The sequence below is a fragment of the Eublepharis macularius genome, chromosome 18, assembly GCF_028583425.1.
Source record: "Eublepharis macularius isolate TG4126 chromosome 18, MPM_Emac_v1.0, whole genome shotgun sequence".
In the NCBI taxonomy this organism is placed as follows: Eukaryota; Metazoa; Chordata; class Lepidosauria; order Squamata; family Eublepharidae; genus Eublepharis; species Eublepharis macularius.
In genome coordinates, this window is record NC_072807.1 from 29860844 (window position 1) to 29883291 (window position 22448).

At 40.6% G+C, this 22448-nt stretch overlaps 1 protein-coding gene across 2 annotated transcripts in view; it reads left to right on the forward strand.

Annotated features, from left to right (window-relative positions):
• The window catches only part of MAPK6 (mitogen-activated protein kinase 6), a 38295-nt gene extending 24233 nt beyond the window's left edge, over positions 1-14062 (forward strand). For both annotated transcript variants that reach the window (XM_055002223.1, XM_055002222.1), the window contains exons 2-6: positions 5698-6887; positions 7572-7716; positions 8592-8756; positions 10626-10827; positions 11644-14062. In XM_055002223.1, the coding sequence (XP_054858198.1) occupies positions 6333-6887; positions 7572-7716; positions 8592-8756; positions 10626-10827; positions 11644-12739 (2163 nt within the window). In that variant the 5' untranslated portion in view covers positions 5698-6332 and the 3' untranslated portion in view covers positions 12740-14062. The remainder of the gene's footprint in view (positions 1-5697; positions 6888-7571; positions 7717-8591; positions 8757-10625; positions 10828-11643) is intronic.
• Positions 14063-22448: the final 8386 nt, after the last annotated feature.

Below are 22448 nucleotides of genomic sequence, written 5' to 3' on the forward strand. Positions count from 1 at the left end.
AAGATGGTGGGGGGAGGGGAATGTTTTATTCGTTTATTGTGAAGGGCCTGGCCAGGGAGAGTTCAGGAGTAGGAAAAATTAACACACATACACCGTCCAAAACTAAGAAATCCGTATCAGTAGGGAACATTTTTATTCATTTATTGCTAAGTGCTTGGCAGGGAGAATTCAGGAGCCAGTGATTGAAAGGTGGGGTAGAAAAATTAATCCTCCTTTCTACAATTAAGAGATCTGTGTCAGAAGGGGAAATTTTTATTCATTTCTTGTAAAGTGTCTAGCAGGAAGAGTTTAGGAGCCAGTGACTGAAAGGTGAGGTAGAAAATTTTTTTAAAAAACCTCTTCAAAATTGAGAAAACCCCTGTCAGAAGGGGAAATTTTTATTCATTTCTTGCCATGTGCCCAGCAGGGGGAATTCAGAAGCAGTGTCTTCCTGGTTGAAAAGTGGAGTGATTTTGTTTTGTTTTTAATAAAACATGCATATGTAGGAGAAGGGAAGATGTTTGTTTGGTTACTGTAAAGTGCCTGGCAGTTGGAAGTTTCAGTTGCCAGGAAAGGACAAATCTTTTAAACGATGAATTTTTAAAAGAAACCAGATTCTTTAATTTGGAGTTAAAGGATATCATGTGAGGTCTGATGCAGTCTCTTGCAAAATAATGTTCCTGTTCTCCCCCCCCCCCCCCATGAGTGGTCACCAGGCACTGCGGCATTGGCGGCTTCCCTCTTTCCTTGAGGAGACTCTTCATTCATTTCCTGGCCTACATTCTCTTGCATTGCACCCTTAAAAACAGCTGCTGCAGTGCTTCGTGTCGAATTACAGAGGACTCAGAGAGGGAGAGGAGAAAACTTGTGATTCTTTTTCCGCCTCCCTCTTTGGTTTTTCCCCCTTCTCTCCTCCGCTCCTCTCCACCACCATTCAGGAACTGCCTCAGGAAGCTGCTACTTGTGACATGGAAAACAACTGCATTAAAAGGACAGAAGTTTAGGGGCCCTTATGGTTAAAAGACCTGCTGTGCCATTTAAGGTCCTTTATTCCTGGCTCTTCTCCCTTCCTCCGTTTTTTTTAGTATGCTGGCTGAAAGATAGAAAGTAGGTGAATGCTCAGTCTTTTTAAGTAGCATTTGATAACTTGTTAAAGTATCAGGCCTTGTTGGGTATAGAGAATGTTGTTACAGTGTTTAACAATTAACTCCTGCCCTTCCAGTCCATCGTGGCAGAATAGTTGTTGGGAATTGTTTCATGTTGAGGTTGATAAATAATGGTCTGTTTTTTGTTTTGAGTTTTTTAAATGTGTTATGAGCTGTGGGTGAAGAGGACATTAAAATGACATCCTTAGTACGGGGTTATAAAAACTGCAGCTCCCTTAAGGGATTGACTAGTTCTTTGTGTGCCTCTAGGAAGGAAGAAAGGAATACTGACATAACTATGATGCACCAGGATTGTAACATTGCAGTAACAGTAGTAGGCAGAAGTTGACTCTTCAAGCATTGCTGTGGGGGGAGGCAAATTGTGGTTCTTGCTTTGATCCATGCTTATTACGGAAATCAGGATCTAGTCATTGCTAATGTGGTTCAGTCTAAAGGATTCTTGGTCGAGAAAGAGTGCACGGTTTGTGGTTGTCACGATGTTTTCAGGGAGTGATAGAATCTTCATTGGACAGAGCTGCTTTCTCCTTTAAAACCTCTTTTTTGCAGAATGATCTTGGGTATTTTCACTTAGAAGTATACCCTGGAGATCAATGGTACTTTGCAAGCATGCATTGAATTGTAGTCTTAATGTGAGAAAATTAGTTTAAATTGGCTGTTCTAAGCAGCCATTAATCTGTTTGGGAAGATGGATATATAGCTTAGCAGAACTGCAGGCAGTTTGTGGTGCTTAAAATCTTTTTATTTTTGCTCTCAGTCAAAGTTCATCACATCAAAAGGTATTACTGGTGAAAACTGGCATATATATTGTAGTTTTTAATGAGGATACAAGCAAACAAATTCAGAGTACTTTCCATGATCTATTGCTTCTTACTGTCTTTTGTGATCAGTCTTGTTTTGTGGAGTGGGTCTGTTTTTCCTGCCATGAACTCATTCTGGTAAGGAAAGCCATAACTTTGGAACATAACTCTAGACAACATGCATTTGTTCAGACAGTACAGAAAATATTAATGATATTAACAGAAAATCTAATCTTTTGTTTGTGGTGGGGGAAGTGTGCAGTGTTCTTAATCCTAATGAGCTTGTCTGTTGCCAGTACCTTTGCCTCCAGAATGTGTGGGCACTAGGTGGGAGGTTTGAGAAAAAGCTGAGTTTCAGGAGTTCTTCTGATGACTCACTGCCTGCTGCTTGCAACGTGGCTTATATTTCTTTTAAACAATTCACATAAGCACTATTATAGTCACACAGATGGGACTTCAAGTTTATCAGGCTGTATAACAGCTTTCTTTTAGCTCATATACCCTTTTTTAATACTATAAATAAGAATAGCTGTTACCTAATTATCCAGTGATGTGATTATAACTGGCATTACAAAATCTTAATTTTACTGGAAACCCTTGTCCTGAAATTGCCATAAGAGTGTAATATACAGTGCTGACATTTCTTTTCCTGTAAAAAGTAGGCTAGAATTATCTATTACAAAAAGCATAGATGTGTGAAAGAGCTATGTTGCAAAACGTTATTGTGCTAGAAGACTTTTACCAGTAAAAGGAAAATATTCTGTATTCAGAACCTAAGTTATTGTGCAACTATCTTTTTTTGTGATTGGTAGTTCTCGCACAAAATAGGGGCAGTATTGTAGGGCTGAAAGTTGGGGTTCTATGGTGTTTTCACTACTGTTTGTGTAAAATTCATAGATAGCCAGACTGAAAAATAAGGGATGTCAATAAGATACTGCCTGGTGTGTATAATACCAATTTTAAACAAACCCTCCCCAAAACCTGTTACCTTTTGTGCTGTGATATTTCACAGCATGTTAGACTAATAGCCTTGAATACTTATTGCCATTTCAGTGGATCTATCCCCCAAGGAGCAACTATAGATATTTTATTCAGGGGTGGCCTAAAAGAGAAAATATTGGGGCTGGAAGACATACGGTCCAGTGCCTAGGACGACAAGATTTCTGGATGGTGCCCAGGGCAAGTAACAGTCCTTCAACATAAATTCAGGCCTTATTCTAGGCCTGAATTAAGCTAGAAAGTAGAGAACTACAGTGAGGGATGGGAGACCTCCAAGAAAGACCAGGGTTGCAGAGGCAGGCAATGGCAAACCACCTCTGTTAGTCTTGCCATGAAAAACCCCACCAGGGGTTGCCATAAGTCAGCTATGACATGAGGGCACTCTCCACTACCACAGCAGTCATCAATAATGCTCTGAACTGTTTGTAGATTGGCAGTTTTGACAGGCTTTTCAACTTGGAGTTTGTGCTGAAGTCTAGTGACTGGCATAATCCCTTGACAAAATCCAAGTAACTACTTGTGTGGCTGTGCTAGAAGCCATTTTATTAGGCTTTTGGGGAGTGGGAAGTAATATGAACAGGAAAGTGCTTAATGAACAAATTTTGAATAGTGCCTTTTTCTGCTTTTCATAGCATGCAGCTGTGACTGAGGTTTTAATTTTACGCCTATAGTCTTCCTGTCAGAACGCAATCCTGCTTTAAAATGGGAAAGTCAACTAGTTTTGCATCTGGGGTTAATTGCTTAACCAGCACCATAGGGGAAAGATGGGTAGGAAGAGCCTGGTGCCAGTTTGAGGGATAGCTTAGAACTGAAGATAGCACTTGTTGACAATCTATGCAGAATGGAAGGGTGGAAAGTGCCGTTTTCAGCACTGCTATCCAGTGACTTTAGCTAGCTTTTTTAAAAAAGGAGTTGATCAACTTAGCAAAAAGAAAGGAAATCAAGGTACTTTTAATCAGTTATGTGTGAGGCTGGGAGCTTTCTTTTACCATGAAATAAATTAAATATGGTCTTTCCTTCCAACAATGAATAATGGCTTTACTTTTGGTTGAAATAATTAACTGCAATCTGTATGAAACTGCTTGGGGAAATGTTGCTCTTCTGTTGCCAGCAAATTCACCCTCAGTCTTGGAACAACTGAATAACAGAATTAAGATTACATTTTTTCCACTTCTTGTTTTTAACACTACTACACTCAAGTGTGTTTACTCAAAAGTACTCATGCAGTGATGCTGTAAACCTCAAAGAGATTTCAGTGTGACTCTCAGAATGTGCAGTTTAAAGACTATAGCTTGTGTTACTAACAGGAAATTTTTGAAGGAGTAGCCACTAGCTAGTCAGTACTGTGATGAAACTTAAGACTTTCCAAAATTAAAATCATCTTCATAGGATGTGACTTCATCAGCTGAAGTCATAATCTGTTAAGCTACAGGTGGAGGCTGTGTTGAAGAAAGAAGCATCTGAAAACTATGCTGTGTTTTTAATTGGTATGTGGAGGCCCTTCAAAGTGTAATAGCCATAATGAATGGAGTGTTCACTATAACCCTGTCATAAACATTTAGCCTAGAATCCTAAGAGATAAATAATCGGGTCAATGTACCTCCAGGCAGTCTCTCCCCTCCACATACACATCTTTCACAACACTTAGCTATAAAAGTATTGGGTTTATCTGAGTAGTTAAACACTCCTATACTAGTTTAACCTATAATTAGCCACTTGAGCATTTATCCTGATACAGACTCATGCCCCGTACTAAGCTGAGAATATATGGATGAATAGTATCGTGGATAACTGACAGATTGAATAGTTTATGCTTACAGTAGGAATGACTTTGAATTTCTTACTGTCATTGTTTCAAGCTGAAAGTTGCTGTTTTGACTTCTCTAACACAAAACAAATTCTTTGTTGCATCTTTTCTATTCATACCTAGTTTCCCCAGTAATCTTGTATTTTTTAAAGTTTTTTGCGTATAAAGTTCATATCAATTATGTAAAAGAAAATAAATGCCAACCCCAGCAACAAAATGAAGGGGAAAGGAAAGGCTCTTAGATGAAAACTTTATGGCATATTCATACATCCCTAGAGATAGCAAATGTCCTCAAACCTCATATGAAACACTTCTCAGTGAGAAAGCAGTGCTTTGCTTCTGTAGCTGAATATAGTTTCGTTAAATTCACTGTAAATGAAATCCTTGATAATAAACTCACCTTGAGTTTGACCTGTTACCCAGGGTATCATATTTAAATTACATATCAAGATCAAAATTTAAGAGTTTTTTTCAAACTTGCTGCCTTTCTCAAGTAAGAGCATCTCTTTTCTGTGTAGGTAGAATGGGAAAAACAGGGTCAAGCAGGATTTACTTGTTCTGAAGGAGGCCAGTGTCATATTGGAGAGGGCTAGTGTGGTGTAGTGGTTCGAGTGTCAGACTATGATTTGGGACACTCAGGGGTCAAATCTCCACTCTGCCACAGAAGCTCTCTGGGTGCCCTGGGGTCAATCACTTAGGCTCACAGGGTTATTGTGAGGATAAAATGGAGGAGAGGAGAATGATGTAAGCGGCTTTGAAACACAGAGCTGGAAGTATACCAAAGGTCATCTAGTCCACCCCCTCCCAGCCTTCCCCAGTGACCCCTGCTCTATGTGCAGAGGAAGGCAAAAAACCTCCAGGTATATTAAGAACACCCAAATAAAAATCAAGAGTTTGTTTAAGCAGCATATGTGACACGAGTACTAACACATGTCTTTCCCCCACACAGGTTTTTACAGAATAAGATGGATGGCAGCTTTGATTGTGATTGTGGTGAGCTGGAGCCACCTGATCATTAACTAACAGCATCTTTTGTAAATCAAGAGCTGCCACTTCCTTGACAAACTAGGCTGTAGACGAAAAGAAGACATCGGAAAAGTGCTTGCAACACCCTAGAATGAAGCTGCTCAGGACCAGTCCAACACTGAATGTATCTGCACTGTGAGGAGGAGGATGTTAACAGAAGCCTATTACATGCATATTTATTCACATTTTTGTTAAATGTTAGCCAGTTTAGCACAGTAGAGCTGAGTACAAAGTATGTCATTTCATTCCGTTCGTTTTACTTGGGTTTCCTTTTAACGTCTGCGGATATGCTGCATTTTTCTTGAACTATGAATGCTACACCCTTGCTATCTTGGCTCAGTTTGATTTATAGAGTGTGTAGGTGCCAAGTCTAAAGGGGACCCAACAGGCCTGGTTGGCTAGCAATGCGATGAGAGTGTCAAGAAATTATACAGTCAACCTGAAGCTTTTCTTCTCCTTTTCCATAAGATCCTTCCCATACCAGTGGAAGCATCTTTACACTTTCACAAAAAGCCTAATAGCTTAAAGAGGGAAAACAGAACGCAAAGAATTTTCGAAATGGCAGAGAAGTTTGAAAGCCTAATGAACATTCATGGTTTTGATCTGGGTTCTCGGTATATGGACTTAAAACCACTGGGCTGCGGTGGCAATGGCTTAGTTTTTTCTGCTGTCGATAATGACTGTGACAAAAGAGTGGCTGTCAAGAAAATTGTCCTTACAGATCCTCAGAGTGTGAAGCATGCTCTGCGTGAGATCAAAATTATTAGAAGGCTTGACCACGACAACATTGTCAAAGTATTTGAAATCCTTGGTCCCAGCGGGAGTCACTTGACGGATGACGTCGGCTCTCTGACAGAACTGAACTGCGTTTACATTGTTCAAGAGTACATGGAGACAGACCTGGCTAATCTGTTGGAGCAAGGGCCCTTACTGGAAGAACACGCTAGGCTCTTCATGTACCAGCTGCTACGTGGCCTCAAGTATATCCACTCTGCAAATGTTCTGCACAGAGATCTCAAACCAGCTAACCTGTTCATTAATACTGAAGACTTGGTGCTGAAAATTGGTGACTTTGGTCTTGCACGGATCATGGATCCTCACTATTCCCATAAGGTATGTTAAGATGTGTATCCCCCCCCCTTCCGCATTTTTAAGCATATGTAGAGGCAAACTCAGGTCTGCTACAGCAGATTTGCTCTGCAGGGAGCTGTGACCTGTGCACATCCTTGACAAAGTGCTCATCTGATGTTTGTCACACTCACACTTAACATTTTTTTAGATATACTCAAGAGTATGTGAAGTGACCCCAGTGTCCCCAGTTCTTGGTTAACAAAAGGCCATTTCTGTAAAAGGGAAAGCTTCAGACTTTGCAGAGCAGCGTGGTCAAATACAAGCCAGATAGTTAAAATTGTGCTTCAGTAAACTTAAGGTAGCGTCACCATCTTTTAAATGAATGATGAGTGCTTTGAGCATGTCTGTTCTTATGTCTAACTGTTTAGTGTGTCCAGTTGGTATTTAAGCTTCATTAAATATGTCTGAATTAAGAATTAAGCAGCGTAAGAGTCAGCGGGTACAGTGAAGAGAGTGTTGTGCCAAGGTTCAGATTCCTTCTCACACCTAGACCTCATTGGATGACTTTGAGGCAAGTCACTCTCTCAGCCTGGCCCACCTCACAAGATTGTTGGTGATGACCAAGTAGAATAACTCCATACGTGCTGGCTGCCCTGAGCTGGTTGGAGCTTTAAGGCAAGAACCATTGTGATAAATCAAATGCAAGTAAAATTTCTTTCTCTGTAGGGTCATCTTTCTGAAGGATTGGTAACTAAATGGTACAGATCACCTCGCCTTTTGCTGTCTCCCAACAACTATACTAAAGCCATTGATATGTGGGCTGCAGGTTGCATCTTTGCTGAAATGCTGACAGGGAAAACTCTCTTTGCAGGTTGGTGGAGACTGATTGGCGCAAACCTGTCAGTGTCAGTATAAAACCTCTGTGCAGTGTGTGTTAGCATTTACCAGGAAAGCGTTGGTTTGCCTCTTTATCAAGCAGCTTGTCAACAGCGTATTTAGATGCAAGCAGCAAAGACTCTTCCTGAGCAAGACATTTCATATTGATGACTCTGTTTTTGGTAAATTAGGTTATGCAGTGCTAATTTTAAGTACTATTCAAATGTGAAGCAGTGTCTTCGAGCATTTAAGCATGAACTGTTTGGTATCCAGATGTACAGGTAGGTCAGTTGGTATTTTATTCATGAGTAATTGAGAAAGTAGCTATTCAGATGCAGATTCGGTCACACTGCCGCATGCTCATTGAACCAGTGAGCCAGCAGCGTCATACTGGAGAAAGACTGAGATAATACACAGTTTTCTTTCTGTGTGGTGTTCCTTGATAGCTCTTTACTTTCAGCACCCTTCAGTCTGGATGTGAGAACTCGCCACTTAGTGTACCCTAAGGCAGGAGTTAATCTTGATTACTCCTAGGAACTGTAACTAACAAATGGCAGGGTAGTGTATCCTTGATGTTATTGCAGCTGCTTTCCTTGAACCAGTTGCACACACTCAGCCTAACCTACCTTACAGGATGGTTGTGAGGGTAAAACAGAGAACCGCATAAGTTGCTATGGGTCCCCACTGGGGAGAAAGGTGGGGTATAAATGAAGTAAATAAATAAAACGAAAATGGATTTTGCATACAAAAATTCTATTAACTCCTTCTAAGGATAGGAAATGGAACTTTGTGATATCATCTGAACTATGTTTTAAGAATCAGTAGGTTTCTAGAACCGAACTGACTTGGGTGTTTTGCATTTATATTTAGGTGCACATGAACTTGAACAGATGCAGCTGATTTTAGAATCGATTCCGGTTGTTCATGAGGAAGATCGTCAGGAACTTCTGAACGTCATTCCAGTTTACATTAAAAATGACATGACTGAGCCACACAAACCTTTAACTCAGCTCCTCCCAGGCATTAGCCCTGAAGGTAAATTGGCTGTGTCATCCCCTTCCTTGTTACCTGTCTGTGGACTGGTGAAGCTGTGGGCAGGATTTGTCTCTTTTTAAAATTTGTGGGTAATGCTTAGTTTTTAATTCAGAAGCTGAAACTAGCCCTGTGGAGAACTGAACATAACAAAAATCAGCAGTAAGCAAGTTGCTCACATACAAAATGTGTGTGTGAGCAACATGGCTGTGCACATTGAGATTTAGAAACTTAGAGCTGGAGGGGATCCCAAGGGCCATCTAGTCCAGCCTCCTGCATAATGCAGGAAATTCACAGCTATCCCCCCCCTTAATGACCCCTGTTCTATGCCCAGAGGAAGGCAAAAAACCTCCAGGATCCCTAACCAATTTGACCTAAAAGAACATTTCTTCCTGACCCCAAAGTGGTGATCGGCATTACCCTGGGCGTGTAAGAAAAGGCCATGACAACAAGTACCAGCTCTTCACGCATTCCCTCTCTTGATCTATGTACATTCATATTAAGTCCGAGAATCATCATAGTTGTCAGATGATCATTTAGCCTCTTCTTAAATACTTCGAAGGAAGGAGAGCTTATCACCTCTCCTGAGGAAGCCCACTGAAGAACTACTCTGTCAGGAAGTTCTTCCTACTGTTTAGATGAAAACTCTTTTGCTTTAATTTTAACCTGTTGTTTCTGGTTCAACCCACTGGGGCAACACAAAGCAACACTGCTCTATCCTCTATGTGACAGCCCTTCAAATACTTGAAAGGGGCTATCATATCACCTCTCAGTCGCCCCCTCTCCAGGCTAAATATCCCCAGCTCCTTCAACCTTTCCTCAGAGGACTTGGTCTCCAGACCTCTCACCATCTTTGTTGCCCTCCTTTGGACATGTTCCATCTTGTCAACATCCTTCTTAAACTGTGGTGCCCAAAACTGTACATAGTACTCCAAATGAGGTCGAACTAGATCAGATAATAGCATTTGTATGTGCAGGAGGGTCAATGGGGGGCTTTTCCCCTCCTCACTCATTGCGCATCAGTGGAACCAGATTCGAATTCTTCCCAATCCAGGCCCAGTTCATTAAATGTTGCAAGAGTATCCCTTCTTTGCAGAAGCACCACGTGCATGCAATAAATATTCCAGAACAGGGCACCTTCTGTGTACCCACAAAACGCAATGTGCTAGTTGATGTTTCAGAGTTTTGATAATACTTGTTTTGTGGTTTCTCTAGAACGATTGTTTTTTGGAGGAAAAAAACAGGAGTATTGTAGAAAGATTGTTTTTCTTGATAGAACCGAGTTACATGGAATGGTTTTACCTTTGGTGATAGGACCTGCTGATTGTGTATGTTACATCCTTGTAAACAAGTCAACAAAAGTTGCTAGACCCTAAAAGTTACATTCCATATATATCTCACGGCCTAAAACTGTCTTTTAAAAATGTTTTGTAAAACTGACCTGTGTGGAAGCAAGCAGCTGTTAACAGGCCTGGCTAATTTATGAGCTTGATGTACCCTACGCAAGATGTTGTCTTCTGGGTATCTCCCTGAAACACTAAGTGGTAACCTGCCTACTTGGTGGTGAGGATGAAGAGGGACTGTTTTCTGTGAGCTCAGGGCTGCTAACAACATCATGTTCAAACAAATACAGAAATAGCCCAGATCCTGCAGTGTGCCTACAAATATAGAAGAGCAACAGACATACTAGGATGAAGAAAGGTCCCCACTGGGTTATAAATATCTAAATATTTTTGCTCTTAAATATTTGGAACCTGAAACATTTTTCAAGCCCAGTCAAGTAAGCACTGGAGCTACGCTGCATGCTGACGTTAAAATGTAGCTTGCTTTGAAAGTCACTATAAGCTGTCTTGGCCATTTTTGTTCTTTTAGCACTGGACTTCCTGGAACAAATACTGACCTTCAGTCCTATGGATCGATTGACAGCGGAAGAAGCTTTGTCCCATCCTTATATGAGCATTTACTCCTTCCCAACTGATGAGCCCATTTCAAGCCACCCTTTTCATATCGAGGATGAGGTGGATGACATTTTGCTCATGGATGAAAGTCACAGTCAAACCTATAATTGGGAAAGGTAAGCTGCTCTGAAAACCTTTTTATGTTTGAGATGCCAACTGGAACGTGCATTAAACCATAGAGAAATAACGCAAGATGGGAAGATAGATTTCTAAAATGAAGAGAAATGGGATCTCTGTGCTTTGAGGTTAATGGTCTTCCTCATTTAAATTGAGTTAGATTTTTAAACATTCTGTAATTACTCTCTTGGTGCGATGCACTTTCTGATCTCGCTTCTTGATTAGTTATCGGCGCAGTTGCATATTCTGTCCCAACCTCAGAACAGTGTTATCTTTAGCTTCAGTGAAATTATTCTTGCTAAAGGGAAAAAAATGTGTGTATCAGATGTTCTGTAGTCAAGTGGGATGATTAGCATTTTCATGTACTGCCCCAGTTAACAGGTATTCATAGGACAGCATCCCCATTTTGCCAGAATGGAGGGTCATTATGTCAGAAGCTGACCTACTGAGAGTGCTTTGTGGTAAACAAGAAGAAAACGCCACACTAGGGAGTGCTTGCAATGAGTCCTCATAGGAATTAATAGAGCAGTCCATAAACCTGCACAGACTTGGCATTGTTGAAATGTGCACTTCATAACTCAAGTATGACAGCAGCAGCAGTTTGTGAAAAGGGACTGTGTGAGCACTAATTTGAAAACTTAAGTTCTGTAGTTCAAAACTAAATTCATCAATTAAAAAAAATACATACTTAGTTGTGGCTATAGTTGCACATCTGTGCAACTGTGAAATCCTTTCTCCTCTCTTGGGGAGTACGTAACATGTAAGCAAATGGGATGGCTGCAGTTCACTGATACCAATTTAATTAATCATTGCAGATACCACGAAAGTCAGTTTTCAGACCACGACTGGCCTATCCATAACAACTTTGAAGCTGATGAAGTTCAGCGTGATCCAAGAGCTCTTTCTGATGGGACTGATGAGGAGGAAGTGCAAGTAGATCCTCGCAAATATTTGGATGGCGACCGTGAAAAGTATCTGGAGGATCCAGCTTTTGACACCCACTTCTCTACTGAGCCTTGCTGGCCATATCCAGATCACCATGAAAACAAGTATTGTGATCTGGAATGTAGCCACACCTGTAATTACAAAATGAGGTCTACTTCCTACCTAGATAATTTAGTTTGGAGAGAGAGTGAAGTGAATCATTACTATGAGCCTAAGCTTATAATAGATCTTTCAAACTGGAAGGAGCAGAGTAAAGAGAAGTCAGACAAGAAAGGCAAGTCAAAGTGTGAAAGGAATGGCTTAGTGAAAGCTCAGATAGCGCTTGAGGAAGCCTCACAGCAGCTGGCCGAAAAGGAGAGGGAGAAGCATCAGGGGTTTGACTTTGATTCGTTCATAGCAGGAACCATCCAGCTTAGCTTGCAGCATGAGTCGACTGAAGTGGATAAATTAAACGACTTGAATAGTTCAGTGTCCAACCTAGAATCGAGAGGAATATCCAAGTCAGTAAGTAGAGAGAAGCAAGAAAAAGGAATGGCCAACTTGGCCCAGTTGGAAGCTCTGTACCAAAACTCGTGGGATAGTCAGCTTGTGAGCGGGGGGGAGGAGTGTTTTCTTATAGACCAGTTTTGTTGTGAAGTAAGGAAAGATGAGCAGATGGAGAAGGAAAACACTTACACCAGTTACCTGGACAGGTTTTTTAGCAAGAAGGAGGATGCTGAAGTGCTGGAAACTGAGCCAGTTGAAGATGGGAAGCTCGGGGAGAAGGACAGAGAAGGAAGTTTTATTAGTAATAGCGGGGAATTTCTTTTTAACAAGCACCTCGAAGCGATAGGTATTCCCCAGTTTCACAGTCCTGTTGGCTCCCCACTTAAATCAATACAGGCCACATTAACACCTTCTGCTATGAAATCATCTCCTCAGATTCCCCATAAAACATACAGCAGCATTCTGAAACACCTAAATTAAAAAACAGCAGACATTTCTTTTTGTACTCATGAAATGCGTGTTTTTTTTATTGTAATTTTTTTTTACTTGAAATCAGATGATGTAACTTTGGTATGGATTTCTTTAGTTTTCTGTTTACCATTGTTTTTACAAACCAGAATTGCTTTCTTTACATAACAATTTTTTTTAAACTGGCATGTCGTTTGCACACAAAGGTAAAGAACAGAGCAAAACAATGCAAGTTGCAGGAAGAAAAAACATGAAAATGCACTAAACCAAGTAGAAACACTCAGTTTAAAACAGTTGTCCGTGTTTTGCAGAGGAAGAAGAATAAGAATCTTGCCTTGAAAATTATACAGTGAGACTATACATATTTGCATGAAAATATCTATTTTTTCCCTGAAACATTTTTCATTCATATGTATTTTAGAATTTTTCATACTGTACACATTTCTTAGACACATGATACCAGCAGCAACTGAAAACGAATGCAGAATTTGGTACGCATGTGTTATCTACCTCAAGGTAACAGCAGTATGTGGCAAACCATTAACCACCCCTAGTGCTTTTCATAATGCACTTCTATTTAGCCAGCATTATTGTAGTAGGTGGTATTATGGGCAAAAAACATTCAATATTTATAAATATTCTGGTATGCATTCTTTATAGTGGAAATGTTAATATTCAGCGTTTTTAATTTATTTTAGCAAATTATATTTTCTGTAACGATAGAAAGTCAACTTAAATTTTTTTTGAAACTTGCTTTACAGATTTTTTAAAAAGTTCTTGTTAGCACTATGGTTTATTGCCTACATAGCTGAAATAGAGATGAAATAACATCCCCTTATTCTGAGGTGATCCATGTGAGGGTTTTTCTTTAAAAAAAAAAAAAAGATTTCACTTCAAGTAAGGCACTCACTGTGTATAGGAATTTGCAATTTGGAGGTGCTTGATCTCTACGAAGAAATTAGGAATTGTTTTACTATAAAATGCTCCTAGAAGTCTTAATTGTGTTTAATTTTTTTAAAACAATTTTTGTAATGTTAGTTGTGTGCATGGAAAAAAATTAAGGTACAACATTACTGTAGGTTAAAAATTCTGTATGGTCAGGCATTTTGTTTTTACTGTCTGTTTATAACTGAATGATGCCCACGCCCCCATTTCCAATGCACGCATGAGTATGATTAGTTTTAAATGTAGCATGTAGCATCTCGGTCTTCTGACAGTTTGTTTTTACCTTTTGGTTTTCTGTTTTTGTTTTGTTTTTTGTTTTTCATTTTGGGAAATATCATTGGCTCCCCTGTTTAAAGAAAGAAACAAATAAAACATGGCCAGCAACAATGACTCTTGTGTGTGCCTTCTCTAGCCTTGAACATCCCAGCATATGCTTCCTGCCTCTTCCCAAATTTCTTCAAGAACAACTCTGGTGACTAGCAGGGAGAAAAACGGAAAAAGTGCCTTTTGTGTTTGCTGGTTTGGTGACCACATCAGGGGTGGTGATAATTCAAGGTTTACTATCACTGAATGCACACTACCTAGACATGAATATTGGTTTAGATCTGAAATCAGTGGGATGGATTTCCAAGCAGTATGTTCAGGATTAAAGTTTTTGAAGTATAACAGCCCCAAACCAACGTTTTCACTAAGAAGGCCAGATCAGTCCACGTTTTGTTATTTTCAGTGCTCCTATTTAGACAAAAATGCTGCAAATCTAATGTTTAAGAGCTTCAGTGCTAGGGGAGAGAGAGCCTTATTCTAATACAGAGGATTGCTGACCCAAGTACAGTAGTCTATAAATTCTTTGAATGGTCATGTAAGGTATTTATGCAATGCTTCATTTCTAATTTGTCTTGGCTATGGACAGGTTTCTTTATGTTTGTACAATGCCATGTGTTACACAGTTTTCTCTCCATTTACTACTAAAATACTTTGCCCGCTCAAGGAGTGACTGATGTTTCCCTGCGTTTGATCATGAATAGTTATACAGAAAAGAGTAATCAGAAACCACTGAAAGCTGTATTTAGTTGTTAGGGATTTAGCCAGTGGCTTAATTCAATTGAAAATAGTATGAAAGTGTTCTTGATCAAGGTTAGGTAGATGGATTTTTGTCTGTCTTAGAATATGATGGCTTAATATTTTTTGGGGAGGAGGTCCATTTTTTATATAGCTTTGTACACTTGGACCTTGGTCATGCTCTTTTGAGATATGGCTTGCTACAACTAGTTAGAAATGCAACAGAAAATACCAGAGGTTGCTGTGGAGCTAACCAGAATGCATGTTTTGTCCAGTTGCACTTGACAAATGAGCTGTATCCTGTGTGTGCCTCTTTCTTGCCACCCACCACAAATTCTTTGGTAATCTGTAAGGTACGCATTGCATATATCCTTGCCTCACTTTTTAATGGTTGATGACGGCTTCTAAGCTTTTCCTCGATGGGGTGCAAAATGCAACTGCTGAAGTTTAGTTAATGTGTTGGCAAGTCCTGTGTTCTGCTTAATGCCAGCCATCAAGTAGTAATAGTCCTTATATTCTTGAAAAGAAAGTATATAAACTTGTGATCGTGTGAAGCAGGACTGCTTATGTAACAGCATGTCTACTGTGACCCAAATGAGCAAACTTTCTTCCGTCTCTTGCAGTTTGGAAGGATGAGTTTTTTTAAAAAAGTGACTAGGAACAGAAGGGAAAACATCACAGAACACTCTTTCAAAAAGGGAGTAAAAAGCAGTTAAATGTTAATTTCATACAACAGATGTGACTGTGAAATAGTTTTGAGCTATTCTCTGCATGTTCCTCCTCCAAACTATTAATTTTGGGCTGTTTCAAAGCACCAGGCTGCTGAGCATCACTGCACAAGGCAGCACAGGCCCCTGTTGTAATATATTCTTAGATGATGCTCGACTCTTGCTGTAGTTTCTCAATGAGTATTGATTATAGCTGGATTTCAGAAAGCCCCATACAACTGTAACATTTCTTTGCTGCATTCAAGGGAGGTGTGACTTCACATGACCTACGGGATCTAGTAGCTAGACTTGAAATGTATGACATTCCTGGTAATAGTTCCTACTAAAAAATCTTAAGCTGGGCAAATGTGACTTAGGAAAAAAATACCGAATGCACAACCCTTCCTCGTTTCAGAGCACTTCCAACACACTGTGATAATTTGTTTTTAAGCCATGAAAGTGAAAAATTGCTGCTGTAGTAATGGACTCATGTTGTCAAAGATTTATGAGTGCTGTACCTTCTTTCAAAGCAAAAACAAGCCTAGCTGAGACAAAGGAAATGATTGAACATGGTTTCAACTACATAAAGGTTATGGCTGGCTGAAACAAGCAAATGAATCCTAATTGAGTAATTCTTGGACAGGAGGAAATACTTTCCCAAACTTTCTGATGAAACAGGCTTTAGCAATGTGTTGAAGGTAGGGACACGCATTTGCAATCTTACGTGGGTGAAGAGAAATTCAAAATTTAACACTGAATTCTTTCTAACATCAAAGCCAGTACTCAAATATTGTCAACCTCTTATTGCTGAAAAATCAACATACAGTGTTGTCTTAGCTTGTTTCAGTTGTTAGATTTGACCATATGTATGAGTAGAATGTGCTACATGCAACCCGCCCAAAATGCAAAGTTGCCATTTTGTCTAAAAATGGGTGTATATTCCAGCTTCAAAATGTGTAGCAGAACCCTAATTGTTTTAGAGCTTGGGTACACATGAACAGAGGTTGAATATACAAGTGTTGGCCCTGCAGTATTCTCCCCACTAAGTGTGGTCAAATGTAATGACTGGAAAGGACTCCTGTCTGGTCTGCACTGTATCCCTTATTCTGGGGATGCACATTTCAAACAGGTGGGCCATCTCGACTGGACTTAAAGTGTGCTGAACTGAGACGCAGTGTTCTGACCCCTGGCACTACCTGGGGAAACCACACCCAAGGGCTTGTGATTAGAAGCTTCTGGGATACAATGGAGATGTTCCTTGTGTTTGTGTGAGTGCTTTTGCATACAAGAAATTCGTCCAAATGCCTGGAATACTTTGGGGAAGCCTTCCAGGAGGGGAGGGAACAATCTTCCTCAATGTTCTTGCGTCTCTTATGCAGGAAGAAGTTGGGGAGATTAAAGTCTCTTAGTGAGGTAGTACATGGATCTTTTCAGGAGACTTCGGGGAAGTTTTCTGGGGGCAGCTCAGCCTTAGTTAAGTTGCGCAATATGGCTCAGCATGCAGCCCTCAGGCTGTATGGTGTGTACACCAACTATAAAGTACAGTAATAATACACAATGGAGTAGTAATGGCTGTTTAGCTCCACATGTTTCTAACTGATGCTACACAGCAACATATGAATGACTCCCATCTGACCCCATTAATAACTTAGAAAACATATGCTATATCTTGCTGACCTTGGCTGACCTTTATTATTTAGAAATGTTATGGGCTCTATTCAACAATCTGGACTAACCATACCAATCTAGAACCATTTCTGAACTAACAAGAAATTTTGAAGAATGGCTTCAAGTAACCTCAATGACCTAGCATAACCCCAAATCTAATTTGGAAATTGTGGAGAATGACCTCAAGTAACCCCAAATTACCTATAGTACCCCCTGGCCTAATTGGAAATGTCAGAGAATGACCTCAAGTAACCCCAGTGGCCTATAGTACCCCCTGGTCTAATTGGAAATGTCAGAGAATGACCTCAAGTGACCCCAATGACCTCAAGTACCTCTGGCCTAATTGAAAATTTCAGAGAATGACCTCAAGTAACCCCAAATATTTGGAAATTTGGGAGAATGACCTCAAGTAACCCCAGTGACCTACAGTAACCCCTGGCCTAATTGGAAATGTCAGAGAATGACCTCAAGTAACCCCAGTGACCTATAGTAACCCCTGGCTTAATTGGAAATATCAGAAAATGACCTCACGTAACCCTAGTGACCTATAGTAACCCCTGGCCTAATTGGAAATTTCAGAGAATGACCTCAAGTAACCCCAGTGACCTATAGTAACCCCAAATCTCATTTGGAAATTTGGGAGAATGACCTCAAGTAACCTCAGTGACCTACAGTAACCCCTGACCTAATTGGAAATTTCAGAGAATGACCTCAAGTAACCCCAGTGACCTATAGTAACCCCTGATCTAATTGGAAATGTCAGAGAATGGCCTCAAGTAACCCCAGTAACCTATAGTAACCCTTGGCCTAATTGGAAATTTCAGAGAATGACCTCAAGTAACCCCAATGACCTCAAGTAACCTCCGGCCTAATTGAAAATTTCAGAGAATGACCTCAAGTAACCCCAGTGACCTATAGTAACCCCTGGCTTAATTGGAAATTTCAGAGAATGACCTCAAGTCACCCCAGTGACCTATAGTAATCTCAAAGCTAATTAGAAATGTCAGATAATGCCCTCAGATTATCCTTTCTAATCAGAGACTTCCGTTTGACCCTGTCATAAATAGTAAATTGATATGCTTCTTCTCCAGTAACCCTATTTGATCAATATTACTTTAAAAATGTATATGCTGCATCTTTAGGGCTCTTTTTTGATCTGTTATTTAGAGAATCTTTATGTTCCCTTCCCAGTGACACTGTTTGCCCCCTACTTACTATAATGGTAGTTACAGTTAGGTAGCCATATCAGACTGCAGTAGAACAGCGGGAGCTAAGTCCAGTGGCACCTTAAAGACCAACAAGATTTTTAGGGTATAAGCTTTCAAGAGTCAAAACTCCCTTTTTTTGAATAGAGATTTCCATAAAATTGGCAACTTCAGATTAGAGACTACTCCAGGGGTCCTCAACCCTTTCGAGCCTGCAGGTACATTTGGAACTCAGGCACAGTGTGGAGGGCACAGCAACAAAATGGCTGCCGCAGGAGGCAGTGCCAGACATAAAATGGCTGCTACAGTTTATCTTCAGTCACACAGTGAAGATCCTTGTGCTGTGGAAAGAGCTTCTGTCAAAGCAATGTTTTTAAAAATCTGCACAGCCAATCTGCTTGGCAAAAATCCCATCTGACCATGCCCACTTTATAAAAACACTTGGCAGGCAACAGGAACGATAATAATAATAACAACAACATTCGATTTATATATCACCCTTCAGGACAACTTAACACCCACTCAGAGCGGTTTACAAAGTATGTCATTATCCCCACAACAAAACACCCTGTGAGGTGGGTGGGGCTGAGAGAGCTCCTAGAAGCTGTGACTGACCCAAGGTCACCCAGCTGGCTTCAAGTGGAGGAATGGGGAATCAAACCTGGCTCTCCAGATTAGAGTCCTGTGCTCTTAACCACTACACCAAACTGGCTCTCAGCAGGAGCAATGGTGTCTATGGGCACCATGTTGGTAAATGCTGCTATACTCTAATCCTACTTGCTATAATGTACTTTAGAGCAAGTCATGTCTGTTTATCTCAGGTTTTTTGGCATCCCTCCTCCAAGGTCTCTTCCTTATACCTATACCTATGCCCCCCAAACTTCACCTTTCCTCTTTCCCTTCTCCAGCAGGCTCTCTCAGTTGCATGGACTTCACTTTTCCCTGTATCCCTTCCCCCACATTATTTCCTCCTTCCATGCTCCTGGCAACCTCCATATGCTCACCTTTCCCTATGTCCTTCTCTCCTTCAAACCCACTAAACAACTTATCTTTTTCTATCCCCTCAACCTTCATCTATATTTATTATTTTATTTCATTTATATACTGCTATTCTTCACAAAGGGGACCCAAAGCAGCTTACATTATTCTGCTTGACTCCATATTATCTTCACAACAACCGAGAGGTAGATTAGGCTGAGCATGTGTGATTGGATCAAAATCACCACAGCTTCCACAGCAGAATGGTGATTCGAACCTGAAATTCTAACTATTACCCTACTCTGGCTTTTGTTGGGGAGGGGGTGCTGTAGAACAGTAGCAAGCAGCCAGGCCTGTGTGAGTCATGAGAATCATGTGGGATCAAGTTGTCTGGTGGTTGCTTCTGGACCTGGCCCCAGTGAGTCCTCCCTCAAAGGCCAAAACTGCCCTAGAAAGGGCCCTGCCTCCTCCCCATGCCTTTTGCTGACAGAAACCAAGCCTGAAATACTGGCTGAACTGTTATGGTTGCCTAGCAACATAACAGTGCCTGGTGTTTTTCAGGACTGGAAACCATGCTCTATTCATTCTTAAAGTCTCTTCTTTCCTGTTGAAATTGTGCTTATGCTTATGAATTGAAGCCATTGAAATTCATAAGCATAAGCACAATTTCAACAGGAAAGAAGAGACTTTAAGATTGAATAGAGCATGGTTTCCAGTCCTGAAAAACACCAGGCTAACAAAATACTCTACATCCTACAATAGCCCTGCAGAGAAGATTAGCATATCAAGCACCAATCCATATGCAAAAGAACCTCCTCAGGATACAGTGAAGCCTCCCTCCATTAGCATTCCACACCCTGGGAAACTCTTACAGGATGACTCAGCCCAAACCCTCCTTCCTGAGTAGATATAAATTACCTGCCAACATCTTCTCCACACTGTGACACTGAGAGATCTCTGTCTTTTGGTGCTACACCTCTGAAGGTGCCAGTCACAGGTGCTGGCAAAACGTCAGGAACTACAATGCCAAGACCACGGCTCTACAGCCTGGAAAATCCACAACAATCAAAACAACAGTAACTTCACCACTGGCAAATAACAACAATAGGGGGAGATAGACGAATCTCCCTTGGGAAGGAATTTCCAAAGTTTTACCGCCGCAATCAAGAAGGCTTTTCTTGGGTTGCCAGACTCAGATGGCAGGAGCGCTCGAAGCAAGGCCTCTGAAGATAAACACAGTGGAGAAGGTTCCTACGAGAGAGGCAGGGCTCCAGCTTATCAGCCCTCATCTATCCCACACAGAATAGTTTCTCTGCATTTGAAGTGAGCATGTTTTTAAAAACCAAATACAGATTCTATGGCCTGGTAAAATAACCTTGATCCAATGAACCAACCCTCTTTTTTTTTTTAAATAGTCCTTTTATTTTGATCTCTCCACTATCTTGGGCTGCAGCCTGGAAATGAACACCACTGAATAAAAACTGACATTTGATTGTTAGAAGTTCAGTATAGATAACAATGACCAATTATAAAAGTCACTGGGCCAAGCTAGAAGTGACGAATTACACTTGAATGGCAAGTGAACAGACTCACATGTATTCCTCCCTGTTCACTTGTGCTCCACTTGCGCTCCACTCGATCGTGGAGCACAAGTGAACAGAGAGGAATACATGTGAGTCTGTTCACTTGCCATTCAAGTGTAATTCGTCACTTCTAGCTTGGCCCACTGTTGTAAAAAAAGCATTCCTTAGTTATCAAAGACCATCTTCCACAAAAGCAATTTCTTTCACAACTTCTTGGATAAAATCCATTGCAGGAAATGGTTACCATGGGCTGACAGCAGTACATGAGAACGTGACAGAGTACTTCAACTGTGTTTTCCCTTGCACTTCAGTAATTATCGTTTTGGTGTGACCAAAATTGTATGAAAAGACTAACAGATTTATTATGACTCATGCGATGATTTGGGCAAAAGATTTAAACAGGGCGTGCTTTGCAATGGTTTTGCAAACTGGCACGGGAGCATTTCTCAGGAATGATTCAGAGACAGATGGGTTTGTTTGCTTAAGTCACTCTGTCAGTCTGTCACTCTCATCTAGGAACACACATACGGTTTGAGTGGATCTCGTTTTTCTTACTGAAAGAGTTTTGTTAATAAATTTACTCGTGCTAATACAGGAGACACTGTCATGTCCTGCTTTCATATATACTATTTTGTCAGGATCCCCAAACCAGGCCAAAAGACTCCAGCCCCAAAAGAAGAGAAGCAGGCTAAGCTTTTGTGTGTCTGTTCAAAACAGGAAAATCTCCCTCCATATCTGCATATTTTAATAGTGTTTACTGAGACGGAATGTCTCAAGGGAAAATCTAACTCTATATTCTGGTCTGTGAATATTATGTATATTTAGCTTTCTATACAGTGCCCACCCAACTTTAGGTCCAGAGAAGTCTGTACATAGGACAAACCAGCCAACCTCTGTGCAAAAGAGTAAACGGACACAAATCTGACATCAAAAATGGCAATATCCAGGAACCAGTAGGAGAACACTTCAATCTACCAGGACACTCCATCAAGGACTTAAAGGTCACCATAGTTCAACAGAAACATTTCAAAACCAGAATCCAATGAGAAGCTGCTGAATTGCAATTCATATGTAAATTTGACTCAATCAATTTGACTCAATATATATATATAAAAAGAGGAGATACGTGCTGACACAAGAAGGGCTTCTGAGTAAACTGAACATAGGGACTCCAGAACTCCTGTTACAGACCTCTTGGCAATTCCCCCTCTTTCCTGCCATGTCTTCAAAGGCTGGTAGAATGGGAAGGACAAGCCCACGGGGAATACAGTAAAACAATACTTGTGCTATATAATTCATACATTCATACATATTTGTGTAACTCTCTAGAATAAATACATAATACAAAAAGTGCATTCATGAGTATTGCAACATGTCCAGGTGTAATAAAGTCAGTTAGAATTCAAATCCTTGCGTTGGTCTCTTTCCTTCTTTCTTATAACTTTTCCATGCACAGAGTAAACACAGAGGTGGGATGGATGTAGAAATCCTCCTCAGGCCTGATGAAGTTACTGTTGTTTTGGTTGTTGTGGATTTTCCAGGCTGTAGAGCCGTGGGCTTGTCCTTCCCATTCTAC